This window comes from Malaya genurostris, chromosome 1 (genome assembly GCF_030247185.1).
Source record: "Malaya genurostris strain Urasoe2022 chromosome 1, Malgen_1.1, whole genome shotgun sequence".
NCBI lineage: Eukaryota > Metazoa > Arthropoda > Insecta > Diptera > Culicidae > Malaya > Malaya genurostris.
This window is the reverse complement of record NC_080570.1, coordinates 127,657,709-127,683,127: the sequence shown is the minus strand read 5'-3', so window position 1 is coordinate 127,683,127 and position 25,419 is coordinate 127,657,709. Positions and strand designations below refer to the sequence as shown.

General features: G+C 39.2%; 1 protein-coding gene across 1 annotated transcript; it reads left to right on the top strand.

Annotated features, from left to right (window-relative positions):
• The first annotated feature begins 4,995 nt into the window (after positions 1 to 4,995).
• On the top strand, positions 4,996 to 6,407 carry LOC131425242 (uncharacterized). Its single transcript, XM_058586969.1, has 2 exons — positions 4,996 to 5,409; positions 5,667 to 6,407. Exons 1-2 carry the CDS (start codon positions 5,232 to 5,234, stop codon positions 6,302 to 6,304), a joined length of 816 nt encoding a protein of 271 aa, XP_058442952.1. The 5' UTR covers positions 4,996 to 5,231; the 3' UTR covers positions 6,305 to 6,407.
• Positions 6,408 to 25,419: the final 19,012 nt, after the last annotated feature.

The window sequence follows — 25,419 nt, the reverse complement described above, 5'->3', positions numbered from 1 at the left end:
AAAACTCTCTAAAGTACACTGTCACTCCTACAGTGTACCTCGACAGTGTACCACATAGCGCAAAATGAGTCCTCGAAAATTTGTCGGAGTATTCCGTATTATAATTTGTATTTGATATCGTTCCGCAGTGAAGTGAAACCATCTATCAATGCTACCTGTATGATTATGTTGATGGTTTTGCTCTAAATGTTCGTACTTTGAAAATATTACTTTACATTTAACCCTAGAACGCTCTTAGGGGTAAATTTGTATCCAAGCCAAATGTAGTTAAAAACTTGTTTTAATCCACCTAGTGGTGCTACGATGCCTTTCTCACTTAACCCATGTTTTCAGTAATGTTACTAAAAAAATGTTCAACCAATAACCAACAGAAAAAGAACCCACACCGCATCACAAGTCTATCTAGTCACAATATATTAAGATACATAAAACCATTTCGCTGACTTTCAATGATCACACTAATCAGAACACAATTTTCTATATACGAGTCTCGAAGATTTTTCGTCAAATTGCTAAACGGCAATTGAGAAACACGTTCATTCATCGTTTGTGTTTTACACGAAACTAGACGTCGTGATGAGAACCTTCTACCAACAGCGACTAAAACAGACTTTCTAGCGCTTCCATTCGTTATTTGCTTTTCTGAACACTGGAGTAGCTTCAGGAATTTTATTTGGGAAAAAATCCTAAAAATGAATTTCAGAACCTACATTCTGGTTCACCTGAATTCCGAACTTGAATTCAGGATTAGAATTTAGTTCCAAAATGCAGTTCAGACTTTAAAACTGTGACTCAGGAACTGAATCTCAATTCTAGATTCTGGAACGGGTTTCTTGAGTAAATTTTGCAACTGAATTTAGTTCCTTTATTCATATTCGGAATTTGGATTCGAAGTTTCGATTTAGTGTTTCTACTTAAGGGGCGGGTAGGGTCTAACACTATTAAAAAATGTTTAATTTTTTTCTTTGTATATTCTTATAGTAAAACATTTCATGAATATTCTGTGAAATTTTCAAGTCAATCGGAACAAAACTCAGCAATTTATGGGTGTTTATCTTTGCTTATCTCATACTGCGTCGAAGCAAGAGCTCGACGCAAAGGCTCAAGATTTCTGCTTCGATTGACTTAAAAACTTCACAAAACATTCTTGAAATGTTTCATTACAACTAAATACAATATTTTGATAATGTTAGACCCTACGGGCTCCCAAGAGTAATAAATTATTTCCTTCGATTTTATAGACAAAAAACGTTAAACGCGTTTTTCTCGAAAGCTGGTTTTGAAAGTGCGCGTCCATCACCATTCAAAAACTACTGCACCAATTTTTTTCAAATTTTTCACACACTTCCTACTTGTAAAATACCAGACCCCAACGCTTTCATTTTTGTTATTTGTTATATTGGGAAAGTTTTACAGCTACAAAATGGTGGATTATTTCCCTTAAGAACTTCGGAATCTAATTCAGGAAATTAATTTTAAAAATGGACTAACTGACTTTTGAACCATGTCAATTTCAAAATTAAATTACAGATCGGCTGAAAAGTTCGTATCGTTTCTATGAGAGGGCGCCACTAGAATTAAATCCATACCATTTTCAGTTAGTACCAACCTTCAAAAGATACGTGTATAAATTTGACGAATTATTTGGGTATGACAAAGCTTTGTGCAAAATGGGTGCCGCGTGAGCTCATAATCGATCAAAAACAACAACGAATTGATGATTCTGAGCAGTGTTTGGAGCTGTTATATCGAAATAAAACCGATTTTTTGTCGTGAATACGACTTACTTTACTATGGGGTGCCTTTTCAAAATTTACCCTATGAGAGAGTGATAAGTTTTTGATCGTGAATATCTCTTGTTGTATCTAAAGAATCAACATAATTTTTGCTACATGCCATCGGAAATATGATCACAATTTTATGATAAAATTTTCAGTTGTGTGGCATAATCTCAAATAGTTCAAAATTCAACTTTTCTGAAATGTTTGGTATAAACGAGTATCAAAGAGGATAATTCATAAGGCACGTTTGCCTTTCTCGTATTTTGAAAGCTTATAGCTCAGTGATCTGTGGAAGGATTTATATAATCTAACTACCAATAGAATCGAAATTATTCAACTTAAACGAGTATAGCAAAAGCATTGAAGTATTTCAATAGTACACTATTGAAAAACCTATCTCATTTGACCCATGTCAACACCAGCCAATCAGAACGCGTTCTGAGGAAGAGAACAAAATAGCTGCTGCTGTACAACAAATCGTCCGAGAAAAATGTTCCGAAAGTGGTGAATATCGCAGTGAGTTCCTCAATTTGGTCCTTCTGAATGCTAGAAACGAATCCCTACAGCATATTGATAGTTTCTTTCAATAAATTATGCAAATCCGAAATGAAAGAATCGACATTAAAATTCTATATGCGGCTATTTTTATAGCCGTTAGGACCGCCCATTAGTGAAAAAGCTACAAACGAAACCACATAAATGGAAATCTCTTAACAAAAATTGAATCAGTTTGGATTCTATCGCCACTGCGAGCAGATGTGTTTTGTGTCGTCTGCAAGCTTTCGACAAGAGCGATTACGTCACAGCTGCCAGTCATTAGCATTGGGAAAAAACAACGGTGGAGACCATTGCACAAGATCAGCCGTTCTAATGGCTCTAAAAGTTTTCTAAAGAACTATTTGGATTTGTTGTTCGCAAATCGTAGGGAAATATCCTCAGTTTACTGCAAATCAAGAACAGTTTGCTTAGATTTGTGCACTTTTCGCTGTGTGAAATTCACAGTAATCGAGATCAAGTGAAGCTTTCTTTGTTTTTGCGAAAAATGTGAAAAAGGGGAATGCGTGCATAATTCATACAATTGATATTCGGAAGTGTTAAGGAACATGTCAGTTGTTTTCGTATTCACGACATCCAGTTATGTCTCTGACATTACCCACCCGCCTTTTTCGTCGATATATAACAATGGACGAAACATGGCTCCATCACTTCCCTCCGTAGTCCAATCGACAGTCAGCTGAGTGGACTGCACGCGATGAACCGAACCCAACGCGTGGAAAGACTCAACAATCGGCCGGTAAGGTTATGGCATCTGTATTTTGGGATTCGCATGGTATAATTTCCATCTACCAAATGGAAACCTTGAAAAGGGAAAAACCATCAACAGTGACTATTATATAGCGTTATTAGAGCGTTTGAAGGACGAAATTTCAAAAAAACGGCCTCATAATTTAGAAGCAATGAAGAGGTAATCGCTGAAACAGAGGCCTATTTTGAGGCAAAGGACAAATCGTACTACAAAAATGGTATCGAAAAGTTGGAAGTTCGCTATAATCGCTGTATCGCCTCTGATGGCAATTATGTTGAATAATAAAAACGAATTTTGGCAAAAAAATGTGTGTTTCTATTAAACGATACGAACTTTTCAGCCGAACTGTTAAAAAATTCAGTTGAAAAATTCGTTTCTATAATTTAGATCCTGCATGCTGAAACTAAATTCGGAAACCTGATTATGGAACTGAATTCAGTTCCCTTGTTTAGGTTCGGATTCCAAGTTCAAAATTCAGAATAATTCAAGAACTAAACTCACAAACGGAATTCTTGACCTGGATTCCGAACCAGAATTTTGAAACTTAAATCTGAGCCTTTTCCATGTTTCGAATTTAGTTCTTTTCTTGAGTTCATTTTCGGTTCCTGAATCCTGGTCCAGAATTTTTAGATAAATGATGGCAAAAGTACACAACAGTTATAAACATGGGGTAATCTATTCTTTTAGGGATCATAAAAGTATTTCTAAATGAATATGTGTTTGGGGACCGAAACACGAGGGGCTCAATGTAATCCGTGTACTTTCAAATGGCTGGTGCTAACATACCGGTGTCAGATGGCTGATTTCATGTATACAAATCCGCACTAGAGGAAACGCCACTGTAACAAACGTCATGACGGATCGTCGTGTTGCCCGAAGGCAAATGTGTCGTGTCGCACGTTATTTCTGCCGCCTGCAGAGCATGTGATGCGACAGTTGAATAAGAGTGACGGCGAACGAGTAGAAAATAGAATTTTAATTTGTACATGAAGGTGCAAAAATGTTTATGAGTAGATGATGGACAGCATAACTACTGAAGAGTTTTCTGAAGCTGTACGGTAGCAAAAAGAATCCAGGATAAAACGATTCGTGCGCGTCAATGGGAAAATATATGTGAATGTTTGATTTCCGATTTTGGGCTGTTCAGTTCGAATTAGAAGAAGCATGCAAGTAAGTTTTAGGCGTTTTTATCGCTTAAAAAGCGAATAGATTTTCATTGTATTTCAACAGCTGATGCGCTTGGCCCTTGTGCGATAAGTGTTGCCATATTATCGCTACTAAAACTAATGTTGACTTTTTCTAGTTTCAGCGTTGCAGAGGAAATGGAAACATATTCGAGATGCTCTGGTTCGCCCCTTCCGAACCCGACAGTCATCGGTTCGTGGTCGACCTTCTAAACCACATGTTTATCAAAAGCAATTGTCGTTTCTAAATGTCTTTTCCAAGTAATCCAGTGATGCGGGATCGTCGCTTTCATCAGACAACGAAATAATGGAATTCGAATCGAGTGATTTGGTTTACGACGGTTGCGCAACCAGACCCGTGGAACTAGAAGTCGATGGAACCAGATTCGACCGGAGTGACGTCCTATTTTGCCGATCCCTACTACCGATGGTAGGGCCTCTTTAGCTTCGGCAAAAAATGAAATTTCGAATGAAAGCTATGCAAATGGCTTTGGATTTTTCGGAAAAAATGCCACCCGACAACGGAACCATAGGAAATGAGCTCTCATCCAATGATGGTCGTTTTTCGAATTTCGATAGACTAATTTGCCTTCGAAACGTGCGATAAACTGAAATTTAAACGGTAATAATATGCAACATTAGGAATTGGCTTTGAAAGTCTTGTTTATTTTATTGTCGATGATATGCCGATTTATATGATTTCCGTAAAAATAGAACCGTTTTGGATTGTAGCATCACTACAACTAAACTGATAGAATGATAGTGCAACGAAACAAAAACACCAAGGATGCTACATCGGTTCTGTCCGTGTTACCGTATCGTGACGGGTACGCAACAGTGTCGTGTCGTACGATTGTTGTCGGATGTAGAACGAAAATTTACGGAACGCAAAGTCGAAAGTTTCGACTGACTTAAGTCGGAAGTCGTTGCAACGTGTGCGATAACAAAAATAAAGTGATCATGGACAGTTGGAAAAATGAGCAGCTCATTGCTGCGGTCAGGAAGCGAAGAGCACTTTGGGATGTAACGGACTCGAAGTACTACAATAAAATTACGAGAGCACACTATTGGGAGGATTTGTGTGTATCCTTGATTCCAGAATTCAGGCGATTTTCTTCTAAGGGGCGCTTGCGAACAGGTAAGTTATGCGGTAATTTTCATTATTTTGGTACCTAAAGTTGACGTGCAACACAACGATGCGTTTGGGTGATGCACGACAATTTGTATTTTAGTTTACTCACACCACCGAAAATCGTGCAACACGGAAAGGGGTTTCGAGCAGAAACGAAAATAATATCGTTCCGTTCTCGTTCGCACTGCATCGGTACGATCAAATCAACGGTAGCGCAATAAGTGTTGCCAGTGATTACTCTTAACGCATGTCTCGTTTTGCAGTTTTTGAAGTGCAACGACGGTGGCGATACATTCGGGATGCTTTTACCAGATCACTGCGAGCACGTCAAAACAAGCCTGGTGGTGACAAAATTAGACCTTACATTTACGAAAAACAATTGGCATTTTTAAACATGTGTCGAAAAATGGCCTGCTTTAACGAGCCATCTCTTTCGCCAGCAGATGATGACACGATTGATAATGAATTGGAGAACAAGTATGATAATGAGCTTGTTGAAAATGACGATGCTTTACCGACGATCGACAATGACGATGAATCACCAAACGTCAGAACTAGCCACTCACCCCATTCGCTCGCAGAAGCAACCACGGAAGAAGAAAATGACGATGTGGTATTTTTCCGAACTCTACTGCCACTGGTTGAACATCTGCCGTTGCGTCAAAAAATGAAATTTCGAATAGAAATGACGAAAATGGCTTTGGATTCTTCGGAAAATACGATCGAATCGGAACCCAACGAGACAACCGTTCCATTGCATGGGCCATCCATATCTAGCGGCACATCCGCAGTTCTGAGGGATAGTCCGGTTCCAACGAAGTTGCACGAGCCGTGTATTGAACGACCCAAGTTGGAGATCGATGATTTGGATTACGATGCTTCTTCAGGAGACCTATCCTGAATAATAGTAATGAATCTATAGTTTAAGGGCGCTTTTCTAGTTTTGTTTGTACATAGATTTGCTTTATTTAAAAAAAAATTGTCTTTAAAAGCAGGTTATATTTTTTTCGGTCAAATGTGATTTTATCCCGAAATAAACAATTCCAAAAGTTGAAGTTTGTGTATTTATTAAATATTCATTAGAATCAAAATTAGTGAAAAAGAGGGCAGTCAATGAAGTGGTGGTGCACATCCACACTTCAACCCAATTCTCGAGCTCGACGTGTGAATTGCCGAAGTAGACTGGTATAAAAAGTACAACCTAAAAACAAAATATCTGATTATTCGGCTGCTCAACCACCCATGGAAGTTAACCATCAATGTCAACTTCCCTCACGGAGAAACCTTGATAGCCGAGCAACCAAATTTCTACGTTGGGAAATTATTAAACCCAGTTTTCGTTGCTTACAACAAGAACGGTATGACTAATCCACGTGAAATGCCTCGAGCATGCATACTTGCAAATAGTGCTCTCGATGTTTCTTTCATATCGGAGCTCACGATTTGGGGTATTTGTACTGTCATAGTTTGTATGACGTGTTTAAAAAAGATTTATCAGGCTTGCGCTAAGAGATCTCCTTTGTCGAAATCCTTCGGATCTGCCACCGTAACCTGGTCGATGTCACCTGTTAGATCTTGACGCTCTGAAACAACGAAGCAAGATTATCAACGGTAATTTGACTCTCCAAAGACCCTGTCCCTCATCGACTTCCGCGTTTCATAACGAACTCTACGATCAACAGGTTTACTTCAACAAAGATTCCATCGGATATTGTTTGGAACCAACGAACCTATTACAGTGTGTGTTCGGACTTTCTCCAAGTGTCTCAATCCTCGACCTTATAACTTGACCATAGACTCATTAGGACTTTTATTGCCAGATGAAACTATCAAACAAATAATCAAATAAAATTTTACAGTTGGTAATAAAATTACAACACAATTTGAGTTTGCGATGAGATATGAACTGATGAAAAACGATATCATTACTGACAAATCGTTACCTGAAAAAATGGCGACAAGGAACGCGGATGAAGTTAGCCCACGCCCACTTTTTGAAAAGAACCCAGCACACGGTTCGAAAAAAACGATGTGATATTGCATTTTATAGGATGCACATAAATGGGGCAAATTTTCGTGTGTTCAAAAATGTTAAATGTTTATAATGTGTGATTTGAAATTCAATGAAATAAAAACAAAACTGATAGCGGCTGCGCCGACGTTGGCAAAAACAAGTACAAATCCCATAAAACTGACTGATAAATTTTATCTGCTTAGCAGATCTTATTAGTTTGTGGGCATATAAACATGATTCGGCACTAATAGTTTCCCATTTCCAGTTCCGGAAGCACCGAAAGTAGTGAAGAAAAACTTCAAAAGTAGAACTCACTCCGATTTCTCAGCGATGCTTGAAACGATTTTCACAAATCTCAGGTTTGAATCTAAGCTTATATTTTCCCAAAAGTTACAGTGAAATTCCATCCGGATCTGACTTCCGATTCCGCAATTACAGTGCGATGAGTGTTTTCAAACCGCCATATAAAATGACGATACAAAACCAGTACGCAGCTCGTACCGGTTGGCACGGAAAAAGAGAACACAACTCGCCTTTACAAACAATGCACACAGCTGACTTCGTTCAATTTCGTTCACGCTACAAATAAAACGAAACCCAGCACCTAAGCTGATTACTTACTCACTTTCCTCAGATATAGTGTAACCAATTTCCACAAACTTAGGTTCAAATTTCATCCGAATACAACTTTCGGTTCCGGAATTACAGGGTGAAGAGTGTTGAAAATTGAAGAGCGTCATTTTAAGCGGCGAAGCCAAAACGTAAATAAATTCTAAACTAGGCTCGAAACTGTTCCAACCGTTAGTCATTGTTAATAGCCGACCTATAAAACTTATTTCGGCTATCCTGGTTTCCGATTTACATTCCGGAAGCGTCGAAAATAGTATTTAAATACTAGAAAGTGAAGTCCTTTGTAATATGAGCCTTTAACACTAAATCTCCTCACACATTCCAGACCACACGCACTTGACGAAATCCCGTAAAAGCACCATTCCACGAAAACCTAGAAACCTACATAAAATAAATACATTACCAACATGAAGGCAACTAAAATATCAACACTTACACGTTCCGGTGACCCAGAGAAAGAAACACCGTGGTCATAAAATTCGACTGCAGAAACAAGGAAGCATCAAGTTTCAAATCGTTATGTCATCAAAAAGGCAGAACACACGAAATAAACATAACCGACTGTGTCACTTCCCTCTTCTTGACGTCCCTCGTGTCCACAATTGAATACCAGCCAGCACGACCTAGAATAACAGTAACTCAGGAGCACACACTAACTCAAACCGACACACACGAGAATAACCCAACATGCTATCGCCCTCTCCTCTCCGTATCACCGCTCACGCTCATCAAGAAGCTTCACTCACTCTCTTACCCACAAATTATACAATGGCCGACACGATACAACGAGTCCCATTGGTTAAACCCGATTTACACTGCGCGTTCTAACTCCTCCTCCCAGATTCTTAGTAATCCCAATTGTAAAAACTAATTAGCTAGGCTAAGAGAGCATAGGATATATAAGTTAACGACCTGATAGAAATAAAGCAATCTTAATCACAACTTTAATCAGTTAACACCTTGTTCAGTTTTTTTTCCTCAGAGATAGTTTGGCCGATTTTCATAAACTTAGATTTAAGTAGAAGGTCTTATAATCCCAAGTAAAATTCTTGAATTTAATTTGGATCCGACTTTCGGTTCTGGAGCTATTGGGTTAAACGTTAAATTTTATAGCGCCACCTAAAGCGACGAAGTGAAAGAGGTAAAAGTTTTTAACTAGGCTCAGAACAGGTACAACTTGGAGGTCATGTTTGTTGCTGGTCATACGAACCAACTTCGGCTATTCCGGTCCTCGAAATTAGATTTCGAATGTATTGGAAATTGTGGTCAAAAACTCTCTCACTTTTCTTCTAGATGACCAAATCGATTTTCACAAACTTATAAATTCATAGTAAAAGTCTTACGATGTCATACAGAATCCCTGAACTCGCTGCGGATAATATTTCCAGTTCCGGAACTATATGGTGTTTTGATTCGTAGATTTTGCTAGATTCCGTTCGAACAAACTTTCCTGTTTCTATTCAATAAACTGTTGTTTTTAGACTGTGAACCATTCGGAGGTTAATTTTAACTTTTGGGTAAAATCTGACACTCGAGCAGTTAATTTGATGTTGCCAAAAATAACCATGCTCTCGAGCAGGTTATTTTCCGACATTGAAACAAAATTTTGCAATGAAAATTCTAATATAAATTCTTTAGTTGAAATTATTTCCAGTGGAAAATAAACCCAAATAGCTTTCCGTCCGTCAAATTTCGAAATGGGCCGCAGTTTAAGTTAAATTCAACTACTCGACACAAAATAACTACTCAAGAAAACCCAGCCTACTTTTTGACACAAAAATTGCTTTGTTTACAAAAGAAAATTGATTACTTTAAAAAAGATACTCAGGCTAGTAAACTACTTATGAAACAATATTGCGAGAAACACAAACAATGAACCTGTTGACGAAATTTACACCAGAAATCTTATAGAAAAAAAAAGGCGGGTGGGTAATGTCAGAGACATAACTGGATGTCGTGAATACGAAAACAACTGACATGTTCCTTAAAACTTCCGAATATCAATTGTATGAATTATGCACGCATTCCCTTTTTCACATTTTTCGCAAAAACAAAGAAAGCTTCACTTGATCTCGATTACTGTGAATTTCACACAGCGAAAAGTGCACAAATCTAAGCAAACTGTTCTTGATTTGCAGTAAACTGAGGATATTTCCCTACGATTTGGAAACAACATATCCTAATAGTTCTTTAGAAAACTTTTAGAGCCATTAGAACGGCTGATTTTTTATAATGCTTTCCACCGTTGTTTTTTCCCAATGCTAATGACTGGCAGCTGTGACGTAATCGCTCTTGTCGAAAACTTGCAGACGACACAAAACACATCTGCTCGCAGTGGCGATTGAATCCAAACTGATTCAATTTTTGTTAAGAGATTTCCTTTTATGTGATTTCGTTTGTAGCTTTTTCACTAATGGGCGGACCTAACGGCTATAAAAATAGCCGCATATAGAATTTTAATGTCGATTATTTCATTTCGGATTTGCATAATTTATCGAAAGAAACTATCAATATGCTGTAGGGATTCGTTTCTAGCATTCAGAAGGACCAAATTGAGGAACTCACTGCGATATTCACCACTTTTCGGAACATTTTTCTCGGACGATTTGTTGTACAGCAGCAGCTATTTTGTTCTCTTCCTCAGAACGCGTTCTGATTGGCTGGTGTTGACATGGGTCAAATGAGATAGGTTTTTCAATAGTTTACTATTGAAATACTTCAATGCTTTTGCTATACACGTTTAAGTTGAAAATTTTTGATTCTATTGGTAGTTAGATTATATAAATCCTTCCACAGATCACTGAGCTATGAGCTTTCAAAATACGAGAAAGGCAAACGCGCCATATAAATTATCCTCTTTGATACTCGTTTATACCAAACATTTCAGAAAAGTTGAATTTTGAACTATTTGAGATTATGCCACACAACTGAAAATTTTATCATAAAATTGTGATCATATTTCCGATGGCATGTAGCAAAAATTATGTTGATTCGTTAGATACAACAAGAGATATTCACGATCAAAAACTTATCACTCTGTCAGAGGGTAAATTTTGAAAAAGGCACCCCATAGTAAAGTAAGTCGTATTCACGACAAAATTAAAGCAGAATTTGCTGACTGTTGATAAAATGTTCAACAAACTTTTTGAGGTTTCCTCAATACGCTTGCTTACCTTTTTAGGCACTCGGACCACGGTGTTGAGGTAGTCTCAGGTGTGGTGTAAAGCCTCATTCGAATTGGTTTCTGGAACTGAATTCAAAAAGTGAATTTTGGGACTGAACTCAGAACCTGGATTCTGAACTTAATTTAAGGTTCAGAATTTCGATTTTTGGAACTCATTTCTTGACTAGTTTTTGGAACTGAAGTTCGTAATTCGTATCCAGAATTCTGATTTAGTAGTTTAAGGAGTGTATCGAAAAAAGATATCCACAAATTTTTCGTTCAAATTATAATAAAAAAACGATATTTTATTCAAACCAAAAATTGATCCTTTATTGTACGAGGTTGAACTTGAGCATAAATTAAACCGGATGAAATTTGAGTTATTCTTTCACGAATTTTCGAATTTTCATTTTTTGGACGCTTGAGTCCGATTTTTTTTAACTCCTGCTTGTTCCCAGCTGCCTTACCAGTCTTCTTGAAGACCCTCTTCACGATTGCCCAGTAACGTTCGATGGGTCGAAGCTGAGGGTAATTTGGTGGATTGATATTTTTCTCAACGAAATGTAAACCTTTTTCCGCAAGCCGATTGAGAGTGGTTTTGACATAGTGAGCCGATACTAAATTCAACCAAAACAGTGGAGGTGTGCTTTGCTTCTTATATAAAGGCAGCAATCTCTTCAGGAGACACTCAGATCGATTGATTTTTGCGTTTATAGTTCCGGTAGTGTAAAAAATAGTTGACTTCAAACCACAGAAACATATTGCTTGCCATACCAGTACCTTTCGACCGAATTTCTCCACTTGAATCTACCTGTCCGCATCGCTCACATTCTCCCCAACGACGACAGTAAAGTATTGTGAACCTGGAACGGTTTTTGAGTCCTCCTTTACATAAGCCTTATCGTCCATCAAAAGCGCATGCATCCGGACACTGCAAATGACGCGAATACAATTTCCGGGCCTATGTTGCTGCTCGCTTCTTCTGTTCTACACTTTGTTTCGAGATTTTCTGCTTCTCGTAGGTCTTCAGGTGATTTCGCCTCTTGATACGCTGGATCATTCCGACACTCGTTCCTGCTTTTTTGGCCAAATCACGTATTGACATTGATTTGTTCTTCATGATTAGAGATACCACTTTCTGGTCCAGTTTCGGCTACACCGATTTTCGAATTCCGGTTCCAGTATCGAATCGTTTCTCCAAGCTCCCTATGCATGAATGAATGATGATGAAATGATCATGATAGTGAAAATAGAAGCATGTACAATCTCACCATGCGCTGTTACCTCTGGAGTTCCTCAAGGAAGTCGCCTTGGACCGTTCATAATTTTTTTGCATCACAACGATCTAAGTTTTTCGAACAATTGTATGAAACTATCGTTCGCCGATGACTTTCATATTCCATATTTCAAAATGGTTTGAATGCCATTAAATGCTCTGTCATCTCTTTTAGTAGCAAAAAGTCTGTATTCAAGTTCGACTATAATATTCCACAAACTGTTCTCGAACGCGCATCGTCTGTTAAGGACCTGGAAACCAAGTTAAACTTCAAAGACTCTTTCAATAGAGCTTGCAATTCTTACAATTTGACATTCGACGTCGTGATTTTCCTATTTTTTTCTACGGATTACCTATGTCAAAACTAATTATGGATATAACGAGCACATTGCCGCATATTTAACAAATGTTTCAATTCTTTCGACTTTCATTTTTCACACAATGTTACCAAGACATCGTTTCTTATGTTACTGTCTCATTAGATTTAGTTACTATAGAAGCACTAGATTTAAGGAAATGTATCATTTGGATGATTTTAATCTATTGATGAGATGAGGAGATTTTATGCCTGCTGGAGAACAAGTTTGACAGAAACTAATTCCAGTGGGCTTTTCCCTGATCCAAATGAAAGAATAAAAGATGAGGAGGAAAAGAAAGACATTCAGAGTAAAATCTGACAACAGAAGAAGGCGCTATTATAATCGAAACTGAAATTAAAAAGAATAAATCAGATCATCCTGATGTGGTCTACCTTAAAATTCTTCTTACCAAGAAGGAAATGTTTGGCGAGCAAAAAGTGGTAAAAGAAAAAAAAATGTCTTCGGTGAAATCTGTTTAACTAACTGTTTAACTTAACTTAATCAAAGTTGTAAGCATTTTTATTTTTACTGTAACATTTTCCGTACATCAGAGAGTATCAATCAACTAAGGACATCGAAAAAGATGGAAAATAAAAATGAAATCGTTTTCATGGGGTTTTTCGAAATGTACGCGGACTTATTTATTGTGTTCGTATGACAAACTTATGCAGATTTTTAAATTATATTTAAGTGAGTTTTCAAGTTCTGCGGAAAGTATCACCTGCATATAAATAGTTGTTTAACACTTCGCTCGAATATCGCGTGTTTTAGTTTTCAATTTCACTCGGATTTCGCGCGATTTGAGGGGCTAGGGTCCACTAGGAGATTGATAGTACCTATTATCTCTCTCCGGACAGTACTAGCCTAGATGCCGTGTGGAATCCGGCGGAGAAAAATGAACCAAGAATAGATCCACTGGGTTCCTGCTTCCATGTCGTAAAAAGCGACAATCACAGGAGTTTCTTTTTCCTTTCAGTTATCAGATATTTTCAATGTTTCACTTCTGATTACTTTATTTTACTGAATTATCTCTTCATTCAACCTATCAATTTCCGCCTAGCTTCGATGAAAGGTTTTATTTGTTTTTTTTCTCTTGCATGTTATTGATTGTCTTCAAGGATTATAAATTGAATGATGAAAATCAACTATCGCGCAAATCCGTTGATATTACAAAGTTAATAACAGAGATAACATATATCCGTTATTGAATACATAGTAAAAAAGCACTTGATATTAATATTTCAAACAATAAATTAATATTTTTCTCGGTAGCCGGCTGCCCAGATCAACCAATATAACCAATTAATAATTTTAATAATTAAAATAAAAAAGTGGAAATAATAAAAAATCAAGACGCGCGTGAAACCTGTTGAACTTTAATTGGTGATTTAAAATGATTTTATAACAACTGTTTATAATGTGTTAATGCAAAGAATCAACTATTTTGTCTAAATCCTATTCACTCGTTTATTCTGTATTACGTAATTCCATTTATAAAAAATAGGGAAGTTTTTATTTTTTACGCGATAGTATTGCAAATTTTTCTTTAGTTTCCTCGAATAAGAGATGTGAATTAAGACTTCCCGGGACTTCAATATCGGTTATTGTTGAAACGTTCACTTGGGAAGTCAGTGAGTTTAGTGGTGCATCCGAGCATCTTGAAACCGGAACATACTGAGTCGCGCGCGAATAATACCAATACTGAAATTTTTACTAACCAATATCCTTCTCCCGTGACACTTGTGGAGAGCGCAGTAGTATATACGGCCTCTAGTAACAACAAGTGTTGGACTAACATCCCTTCCCATTCCTTAGACGATCTACGTTCGGGCCTGACCGGCGCCGGTACTGATCAATGAATTCTTGGACTACCAGAAGATGTACATTGAAGGATGATTTACCAGTCCCAGGTCGGATCATCTAGAAACTCCCTGTACAATTTCAGCTAATCCCGATCAGTAACGGAGTAGCAACAAGGGGTGGTCGCTCAAGCTCAAGCTCAAGCTCAAGCTCACCCGGCTTTCGCGCGATTTGATTTTGAAATTTTTCGTAACAATTCTGGAATTTAGTTTTTAAATTCAGTTCCAGTTTCCGAAAGTCCAGAATTTATCTGTGTCATTTAATTATTTCATCAATTTATTTTAGACAACCAATAAATGATTTACATTCTGGTTCTGGTGTAGGATAGAAAAAAAATGATGGCAAAAAGTAGTCAAATATTCCCAATTCGAAGTTTTCTTTCACTGAGGATGTAAATATACAAAACCAAAAACAGCGATATCATTGTTTGTTGTATTGTTTTACATTCATTTGTTCAGCGATACTTGTGGGCTAGAATATGTTTGTCGCAAATAGTCATATTTTAGTATAGATGCATCGTTACAATTCTGGAAGCGAAGTTTACTGCTGACAAAATTAATTTAATTAATTCGTGTTTACGTCCTCCAGTTATATCTCTGACATTACCCGCCCGCCTTTGAAACTCGATGAATATTTTAACAATAGCGGTTTTATCTCTTTCGCCACAAAAGGTTACCGACCCCTAGGGATATAGTAGCTACATAAGATAAGTAAGGAACTTTAACTTAGGCCGTTCTCAAAAGTAAGTCTAGCACCAACCGATTCCGAATGAATTTCGTCTACAACCGGTTGATTTGGAAATCTGTCGGAATTGAGTCAGAAGATGCGGACTGAATTGTCAATTCGTTTACTTCTTATTCTTTCCTGTTATTTTTTGTTTTTGCGCTGATTTTCAGTTTATTTCCAAATAAAAAAATTATATTGATATATTTAAATTGAAATCTTCAAGTTTTTTCGGATATACAGAACTAGTAAATAACCAATTCTATTAGATTTACACCATAAATTGTTGGAATTCGCTGGAAATGAACCAAAAAGTTCTACCATAGTCAGCATCATCCATTCCTCTAGCTGGAGTGTAATAAAATGGCGTAAGTCACCTAACTTTTACACTAACACATTCGTAAAATGAGCGAAAGCTCAATGACATTTATACTGTCACTATCAATCAGGCGAAAATTCTAGCACTGAACCGATCGAGCACTGAAAAATCGAGTAGTAGAGTAATAATTCATTACTCATTCCGTCATTTCGATGTAACCTAAATCGTCCTACTAGCCCTGGAAAAGAATGCAGCTCTCGTTTAAAAACCCGCTTCTTTTAAATTCCCCATAAGCAGGGTTGCAGTGGATTAGCAGAAATCGCATTCCACAGACTCTACCGACCATTAGAACCGGTTACAAAACAGGTACCGTGTCAGCATTTTTAAACTTTAATTAAACCTCATCGCCCCCCTTTTTTTAACGAGCCACTTATCGTCACATTAAGAAAGCTAATATTCGCTCAACAAATAGCCCATAGAACTCAGATTATTTCATATAATCATTTCACTAATCACAATGAACTCCGCCCTCGGTTTGTGTCCGCAGAATCCTGCCAGCGAAGCCGAAATGAAAAACAACACACAACAAAAAGAAAAAGGAGAGCTACTAAAACGAATAGAACATTTCCGCACGTTGCAGAAAGGTTGTTGGCACGGCACTGGACAGGGAGAAAGGGGGTGTCCGGAACCCGACAAAGCCGTGCAGCATTTCGAGCATTATTTATAACAGTTTTCGTAATTTTATTTTGCTTGCATGGAATAATCTCCGTACCGTTTTTTGCCTGCTGGATAGGAAAACGGCGGGTGGCGGAGAGTAACTATTTTCGCAACTCATTTCTGCCCGGGGAAGGGCCAATAGTAGTTACAGAAAAGACGAAACATGGGGCTCAAGAACCCATGCAAGACGGTGAAGAAGTTTTTCGTGCGCCGAAAACTACTTACGCATTGGAAAACTAATTCCGATATAATTTCCACCCCTCTTCTGAATTGAGATTGTACCCAAAACTAGATTCTCAATTAAATTTTTTTTTTTCAAATAATCGAAACCAAAAAATTAGGCCAGTTACGAATTGGAATCCACTTCACGAATCGTGCTGATTAGAAAACTCGAAATAGTTATTCCGAATTGGAATTCTTAGACATTTGTTCGAAGCAAACAAACGTTTCACGGTGAACCCGTACGTGAAAGGGTCAGAAAACAGAAAAGAATTTTACAGTTGTGAAAACTGCTGCCCAGTCTCCAGATTCAATGAAAAACGAAAAAAAAAACAGAAACGGATTTTTTTTGTTTCTGCGGTAAACTTACCGAGAACCGTTGCATTGAGCTTATCAAAAGCTTTGGAACTTTCGAGCGGGTGCAATCCAGCAGATGTTTCTGACTCTTGCTTCTTCCGTAAATTCTAACGTATCCATGTTTTTTTTACTCTGTACTTCACTGAGTTCTGATGCCGTTCTTCGCGGATTACACACTGAATTTATCATGATTCCTGCTAAGAGAATGGCCACTTTGGGATTAATACCGATTCCAACTGAAATCACTTATTTCAACAGCTTCGTTTGTGAGGAAAAATTAAAGATAAAATAGTGTAAGCGAAGAAATATGTTTTCTTTACCTACTTAACGAAAGGAAGATGACTCATTAGACTCTGCCGTAGGTATCGTGAAGTAATGAAAGGGGTAAGAGGTCGGGAATTAACTCTAAATAAACGCAGTGACCATTAATTTTATCGTATTATCAGAAATCAGATTGGTTGAACCCTGCTAGTTGGCTGTTAATGAAAGACACTACACACTTCGAAAATTTCGCAGAATTCGGTATTTTTTTACCGAATTTTCAACAGCTGAACGCAGAGATGGTATTTCACTAGAGTGATACACCAGGGTGTAGCTTTCAATTATACACTGCCGATACATTTGCTCCGCTCCACGCAAATAGGAAAGCGTACTTCTTCTCAGTGTCCAGACAGACAGACTTTGAGTGCGTGCTTGTGCTGAAAGAAGCTGGTGCGAGAGAATAACATTCTCTTCGCACGAATGGCTCTCGCGTGCTCTCGCCTAAATACACCCAAGTGATCACTGGCGCGTGATGGTGAGCGAACACTTCTGTGAACTTCAATTAATGGACAGTAGATCTGTCCTTACTATGAAAAATTTGCAAGGAAAACCGAAAATTTAACGATAAATTGTTTGATTTTGCTGATTTTGCGTGCCCCACGCTTCTTCTACGCAAACCATACACCAGACCGCTCACCGGCGTGTACACCTCTCTTTTGGGGCAGCAGGGACTATGTCTAAGGGCTTGACGACCCCTCCCCCGGCAACTGCGAGTTGTAGGGTTTGCCTAGGATGTGGAGGGGTTTGGCAGTGGGCTCTGCTAATCCTCTATAAAAAGCTGCATGTATCCGCAAGCAAGTCCTACTAAAGCGATCGTGTGCCGCTCAAAGTGAACAGGCCCAGCAGGAGTGCCGACTAAACAAGGCCATCAGCGCAAGCAAAAGAGCCTGTTTCGACCAGCTATGTGAGGGAGCCAACTCCAACCCATGGGGCGATGCCTACAGGATGGTAATGGCCAAAACGAGAGGGGCGCTAGCACCCCCTGAACGTATTCCGGCGAGGTTGAAGGAAATCATAACGGTTCTCTTTCCCCACCATGACACGTCCTCCTGGCAGCCAGCCCCGCTACTAGCGAACGAAGTTGAAAAGGTTACGAACGAGGAGTTGCAAAGAAAGCCCCGGGGCCAGACGGTATCTCGAACGTGGCTCTTAAGGCGCCTATAATGACAAAACCGAACATGTTCAGGGAGGTCATGCAGAGATGTCTGGATGAGCGTATGTTCCCAGACATTTGGAAAAGGCAGAGGTTGGTCCTATTACCGAAACCTGAGAAACCCCCAGGGAACCCATCGGCGTATAGGCCAATCTGTCTGATAGACACTGTGGGAAAGCTTCTTGAGACAATCATCCTCAACAGGCTATTCCCCTTCATAGAGGAGGCAGGAGGACTGTCCAGCCAGCAGTACGGGTTTCGCAGATGCAGGTCGACGGCGGACGCCATAACATCGGTGGTAACCACGGCAGAGGTAGCTATCCAGCGCAAACGACGAGGAATCCGCTACTGTGCGGTAGTAACGCTAGACGTTAAGAACGCGTTCAATAGTGCTGTTTGGGCAGACATTGCTGATTCCCTACTTGGACTGGGAGTACCGTCAGGGCTGTACAAGATTCTGGAAAGCTACTTCCAGAACCGAGTATTGCTCTACGAGACCGACGAAGGCACACGTAAAACTCCAATTACGGCTGGAGTACCACAGGGATCTATCTTGGGCCCGATCCTGTGGAATATAATGTACGATGGAGTACTGAGGTTGAGGCTCCCTCCGGGTGTCAAGATAGTCGTTTTCGCCCCCGACGTCACACTGACAGTCTACGGCGAATCCATCGAAGAGGTCGAACTGAGTGCATCACACTCAATCTGCTTGGTAGAGGACTGGCTGCGTAGCAGGAAACTGCAACTCGCGCACCACAAAACAGAGTTGATGGTGGTAAACAACCGCAAATCAGAACAGGAGGCGTTGGTACATGCCGGAGATTGCATGATCCCCTCCAAGAGATCACTGAAGCAATTGGGTGTGATGCTTGACGACAAACTCAGCTTCAGCAAGCACGTTGAATACGCCTGTAAGCGTGCATCAAAAGCGATCGCGGCGCTCTCACGATTGATGGCCAACAGCTCGCCTGTGCGCTCCAGTAAACGTAAGTTACTGGCAGGAGTGGCAGTTTCGATCCTCAGATGCGGCAGCCCGGTATGGGCGTCGGCACTTGGTGTGGAACGCAACGCACAGATGCTGGAGAGTACGCATAGACTGATGTGTCTTCGCGTGATCAGTGCATACCGCACTGTATCGAGGGATGCGGCCTGCGTGATTGCAAGTCCGATGCGTATCGGTCTGATAGTGAAGGAAGACGCGGAGTGCTACAGCATGCGAGGAGACCGGCCTCCAAAGTCTCTTCTCTACGCAGATGGCAACAAGAGTGGGACAGCTCAACCAAGGGTAGGTGGACACATCGACTCATACCTAGGGTCTCGAGTTGGCTAGATAGACCTCACGGAGAAGTAAACTTCGGCCTGACGCAATTTCTCACAGGCCACGGGTGCTTCAGATGGTACCTCCACAGGTTCGGCCACGCGACATCCCCTGTATGTCCTGGCTGCCCAGGCGAGATTGATACGGCAGAGCACGTTTCGTTCGCATGTTCCCGTTTCGCGGCTCAAAGGAGTGAGCTACTGGAGGCATGCGACATTGACACCACACTGGAGAACCTGATCCAGAGAATGTGCCACTGCGTAGAGAACTGGAACGCAGTGTTGACCGCGGCATCCCAAATTGCGGCCATATTGCAGCGGAAATGAAGTGCGGAACAACAACAGGCAGCCGCGTGCAACCGTATTAGGCTCAAGAGGGATCAGCGAATAAACGTCGGTCCAGGGGAACCTCCTTCGCCGGGGAGCTCTTCGTCGGACTAGTCTAGTTCCATCGTCGGGGACTAGACGAGTAGTACGTAAAACTGCTAGGATCGTCAGGGCGCCAGTGAACCGGAAGCTATCCTCCAACCGGAATCACTGGATCGACCCAGGCATCCTCTCGGTCGGGTGTTGACGGGTATCGAAAGCGTCGGTTTCGGGAAAGCCTCCTTCGTCGGGGAACTCTCCGTCGGTGTAGGCTAGATCCTTCGGCGGAGGCTAGTCGAGCAGTCGCCTTCCAAAACACTGCACAATTCGTCGAGTCCACCAGAAATTACTCTCGAACGATTTGTGTAGTCAGCAAGTGGACAAGTGATACAATTTTTTTTTCTTAGAAAAAAACGTTCAACGGTGGTCCTTCATTGGTCCAAAACGTTGAATCAGGTTCAGAGTTTTGTGCATGCTTGTTTCGTGATTGAAAATCTCGGAAGTGATTTTTTGAAGTCGCTAACTTTTTGCATTTCTCTATAGAAAGGTATTAGAATTGCTGGAAAAACCGACTTTCGAACGGAGCCTCGGAGACCCATAGTGTTATATACCATTCGACTCAGTTCGACGAGATCGGAAAATGTCTGTGTGTATGTGTGTGTGCACTTTTCGAAGATATTTGAACGCGCTCAATTTTCTCAGAGATGGCTGAACCGATTTTAACAAACTTGGGCTCGTTTGAAAGCTACTGTCGGGCCATTGATCAAGTTCGAAGATCAAATGGCTGTGACTTTTGGTTTCGGAGATATGATTGTATAAGTGACGTAACCGACAAAAAGCGTTGTATTTGAACGCGCTCAATTTTCTCAGAGATAACTGAACCGATTTTAACAAACTTGGGCTCGTTTGAAAGCTACTGTCGGGCCATTGATCAAGTTCGAAGATCAAATGGCTGTGACTTTTGGTTCCAGATATATGATGGTATAAGTGACGTAACCGACAAAACACATTGATTTTTACCGCTCTTATATATAAAGGGTGATTTTTTAAGAGCTTGAGAACTTTTTTAAACAATAAAACGCATAAAATTTGCAAAATCTCATCGGTTCTTTATTTTAAACGTTAGATTGGTACATGACATTTACTTTTTGAAGATAATTTCATTTAAATGTTGACCGCGGCTGCGTCTTAGGTGGTCCATTCGGAAAGTCCAATTTTGGGCAACTTTTTCGAGCATTTCGGCCGGAATAGCCCGAATTTCTTCGGAAATGTTGTCTTCCAAAGCTGGAATAGTTACTGGCTTATTTCTGTAGACTTTAGACTTGACGTAGCCCCACAAAAAATAGTCTAAAGGCGTCAAATCGCATGATCTTGGTGGCCAACTTACCGGTCCATTTCTTGAGATGAATTGTTCTCCGAAGTTTTCCCTCAAAATGGCCATAGAATCGCGAGCTGTGTGGCATGTAGCGCCATCTTGTTGAAACCACATGTCAACCAAGTTCAGTTCTTCCATTTTTGGCAACAAAAAGTTTGTTAGCATCGAACGATAGCGATCGCCATTCACTGTAACGTTGCGTCCAACAGCATCTTTGAAAAAATACGGTCCAATGATTCCACCAGCGTACAAACCACACCAAACAGTGCATTTTTCGGGATGCATGGGCAGTTCTTGAACGGCTTCTGGTTGCTCTTCACTCCAAATGCGGCAATTTTGCTTATTTACGTAGCCATTCAACCAGAAATGAGCCTCATCGCTGAACAAAATTTGTCGATAAAAAAGCGGATTTTCCGAATGGACCACCTAAGACGCAGCCGCGGTCAACATTTAAATGAAATTATCTTCAAAAAGTAAATGTCATGTACCAATCTAACGTTTAAAATAAAGAACCGATGAGATTTTGCAAATTTTATGCGTTTTATTGTTTAAAAAAGTTCTCAAGCTCTTAAAAAATCACCCTTTATATATGGGTGCCAAAATTTTAGGATCACCTCTATTTTCGTTAAGTTTTAGTGCTCAAAAGTTTAAGCACCTCGAAAAAAGCCTTCATGCAAAATTTGACCTAAATCGGACATGCGTAAGGGGTGCTGCCCGGTGGTAAAGGTTTGACAATTTTCGACCATGAAAAAGCACCATAGGGGGGAGTACATGAAATTTCCAAAATCGAAATTTTTTTTGATGCCGAAACTCTTAAAACTGCATGAAACATCGAAATTTAGTGTTATCCCGAAAAAAAAATTTTTTTGAAAAAATCAACTTTCTGGGACTTAGAAAAATTTTCAAATTTTTTCTAAGTCCCAAAAAGTCGACTTTTTCAAAAAAAATTTTTTTCGAGATGACACTAAATCTCGACGTTTCATGCAATTCTAAGCCTTTTGGCATCAAATTTTTTTTTTCGATTTCGAAAATTTCATGTACTTCCCCCTATGGTGATTTTTCAAGATATATGAAAATTCCACTAAGTGGACTAAGAAGGCTTTTTTTATTTTAGATTAGCATCACTGATTACAAATAGGCAACGCAAATGTCAAGCACTAGTTTGGAAAAATGATGCTGACTGTGTGACATAAACACTGAAGCATGCGTTTGTGAACTACTCGAATCAATCTGAATCAATTGGTCAAAATTAGTATCCGAAATTTTTTAATAAAAGTATGAAATATATTTTCATGAGACTGTTATGAAAGAAGAGAAAGGCATTATCACACCACTAGGTGGATTAAGAAGGGTTTTTTTTATAAAATCTCTCGAATTGATTTTTGCACGAGTGATAGCCACAAACAGTTTTATGACGTTAGTTTGCGAGCGTTAGCGGTGAGCGAGTTCGTAACTAACTTGCTATTGTTAAAAAACTTTTAAAAGGACAAAATCGCTTCAAATGTTTTAAAATCTGAATTTGAGCGACATTTTGATATTTAAAATATGTGTTCAAGTACACTGACTCCATCTGATAAAGAGATTCCGAAATAATATTTCCACCATTCGAGAAACATTGAGTTCCTTACGGATTGGTTTGAAACTAATTAGTACACTTCATCAAAACGCCTCTGGTAATTTTCATCTAACTACATGTCAAGTATTGGTCGAAGTTACGATGACTGCAAAATCTTAAACGGTATCAAATCATCTAATATCTATACACATCTCGGATGCAGTCCTACGTCAATCTCGCGGCTATGTCTCTGGCATTACCTACTTCAAGTTTTTCTAGTGGGCGTAGCTCTGATGTCTTGGGAAGGTTCGTTGTCTGTGGAATACAGTTCCATGATTCCGAGAAGAAAGTACCGACCAAAACAGATCGGCATACTTGAGTTGCTTGAAAAAAGGAAACGAAAGTTAATCCCGGGGGCTTCGGTAGGCATAATTTTTTTTTATTGTTGAAGATTCCGGACGTGATTTAAATTTCGTTCTTCAAACTATTGTAACCAATGGCTTAACTCACGAGATATCTTTTGGTGGACTTCAATAGCAAAAAGGATTTGAAAATCACTCTTCCAGCTGCCTTAGGCTGTGAACCATTTCACGGTTAATTTTAACTTTTGGTTAAAATCTGACACTTGAGTGGTTATTTGGTGTCGAGTAGTTAAATTTGACTAAAACTGTGGCCCATTTCAAAATTTGACAGACGGAAAGTTATTTGGGTTCATTTTTCACTGGAAATAATTTCAACTAAAGAATTAGTATTAGAATTTTCATTGCGAGATTTTTTTCAGTGTTGGAAAATAACTACCGATCTGTCAAAAATAACCATGCTCTCGAGCAGGGTTGTTTTTGACAACATCAAATTACCACTCGAGTGTCAGATGTTAACCAAAAGTTAAAATTAACCGCGAAATGGTTCACAGCCTTAGAATATTCTTGGTCGTAAAGTACTGGATATCATCATCTCGTACCCTGTAAATATCATCAGCGGCTTGCGTGATCGGCCGACTTGATTTCTTGTTGCACGATTTGGAGTCATCACATTGACTTGAAAGTTGACAGTTTTGTAAGTTATTTAGGATTCTGGCGATCGATTTCCCCCTGGTTCAGTATTACTGGCAATCGACGAACGGTCTCCGAATACTTTTATTCCACTGGAAATAGTTAGTTTGGCCACATTAATTAATTTCGATTGCTTGGCGTGCGAGGAGCTTGGATTTTCTAGATGCACGAGCAAAATTTTGACGCACTGTTGCTTTTGCTTGGATGCCACTTTAACAGCCAGTAGATATGATCCTTGTTGAGGCAGAAGGCCGCATAGCGTACTCTAAATATGTAAGTCAGCTTACAATTGCAATGCGATCAATTTAATTTAGACAGAAAACTTTTAAGCTTCACTTGAAATCTTTTGAAGTAAAAGTAAACTCAATATGAAATTTAGAAATTCCTCAGAAGGACCTTGGCGATATCTTAAATTTGGATATTTGTTTATTTAGGAGCAAGGAAAAGCCCACTGTAGTTGGATTCTGTAAAACTTGGTCTCCAACAAGCATAAAATCTCCTCATCTTTTGCATCAAAAATTTTGCATTTTGTCATCCAAATGACAAATTTTTCTTATACTTAATTCTATATTATTAATACTCATTAGACTCAAACTGATTCGACAGCAATCTGAGGAACAGTTTCTTAAAAAACCATACGTGATAGATAGTTGAATCCGTAATTAGTTCTAACGTGGGGAATCCGAAGAAAAGAATAGGTGCGAAATTACGACGACGAATATCTAATTGGTAACAGTTGTGAAAGCTCAGAGCAATCGATTCGTGCCTGAATAATATTTGCTACATAAACTGTCTTGCAATCAGATGATAAATCGAGGTCAATTAGTTTGCTCGGAATCAGTTGTGGATTTGATAATATGAAATAGTTTCCTAGTCATCAGCAAAAGATAGTTTTATGCACTTGTTCGAAACCTATAAATCGTTGAAATAAAGTAAAAATATGAACAGTCCTAGATGACTTCCTTGAGGGAACCCCATAGCTAACAGCGAATGGTGAAGTGGTACAGTCTTTTATTTTCATTACTATTTCATGGCCAGACAGATGTGATTGAAAACAATTTAAAAATCAACCACAGAATTTCCAGCTTACTCAACTTAGATATTCCTGTTTGGTAGAATGTGGAGATAATTGTTAATAGAAATCTTCCCCTATAAGTCCGAACAATTACGAAGTCAAAGTGAGGTAATTTGCAAATCTAAATTATTGACGGTTAGTTTTTTTTTGGTCTTGTGGAATTGA

Bases quoted from the DNA above. Each gene is read 5' to 3' on its own strand.
- LOC131425242 (XM_058586969.1), top strand. From the start codon at position 5,232: ATGGACAGTTGGAAAAATGAGCAGCTCATTGCTGCGGTCAGGAAGCGA. The intron at 5,410-5,666 runs GTAAGTTATGCG...CTCGTTTTGCAG, and splicing joins TAAGGGGCGCTTGCGAACAG to TTTTTGAAGTGCAACGACGG.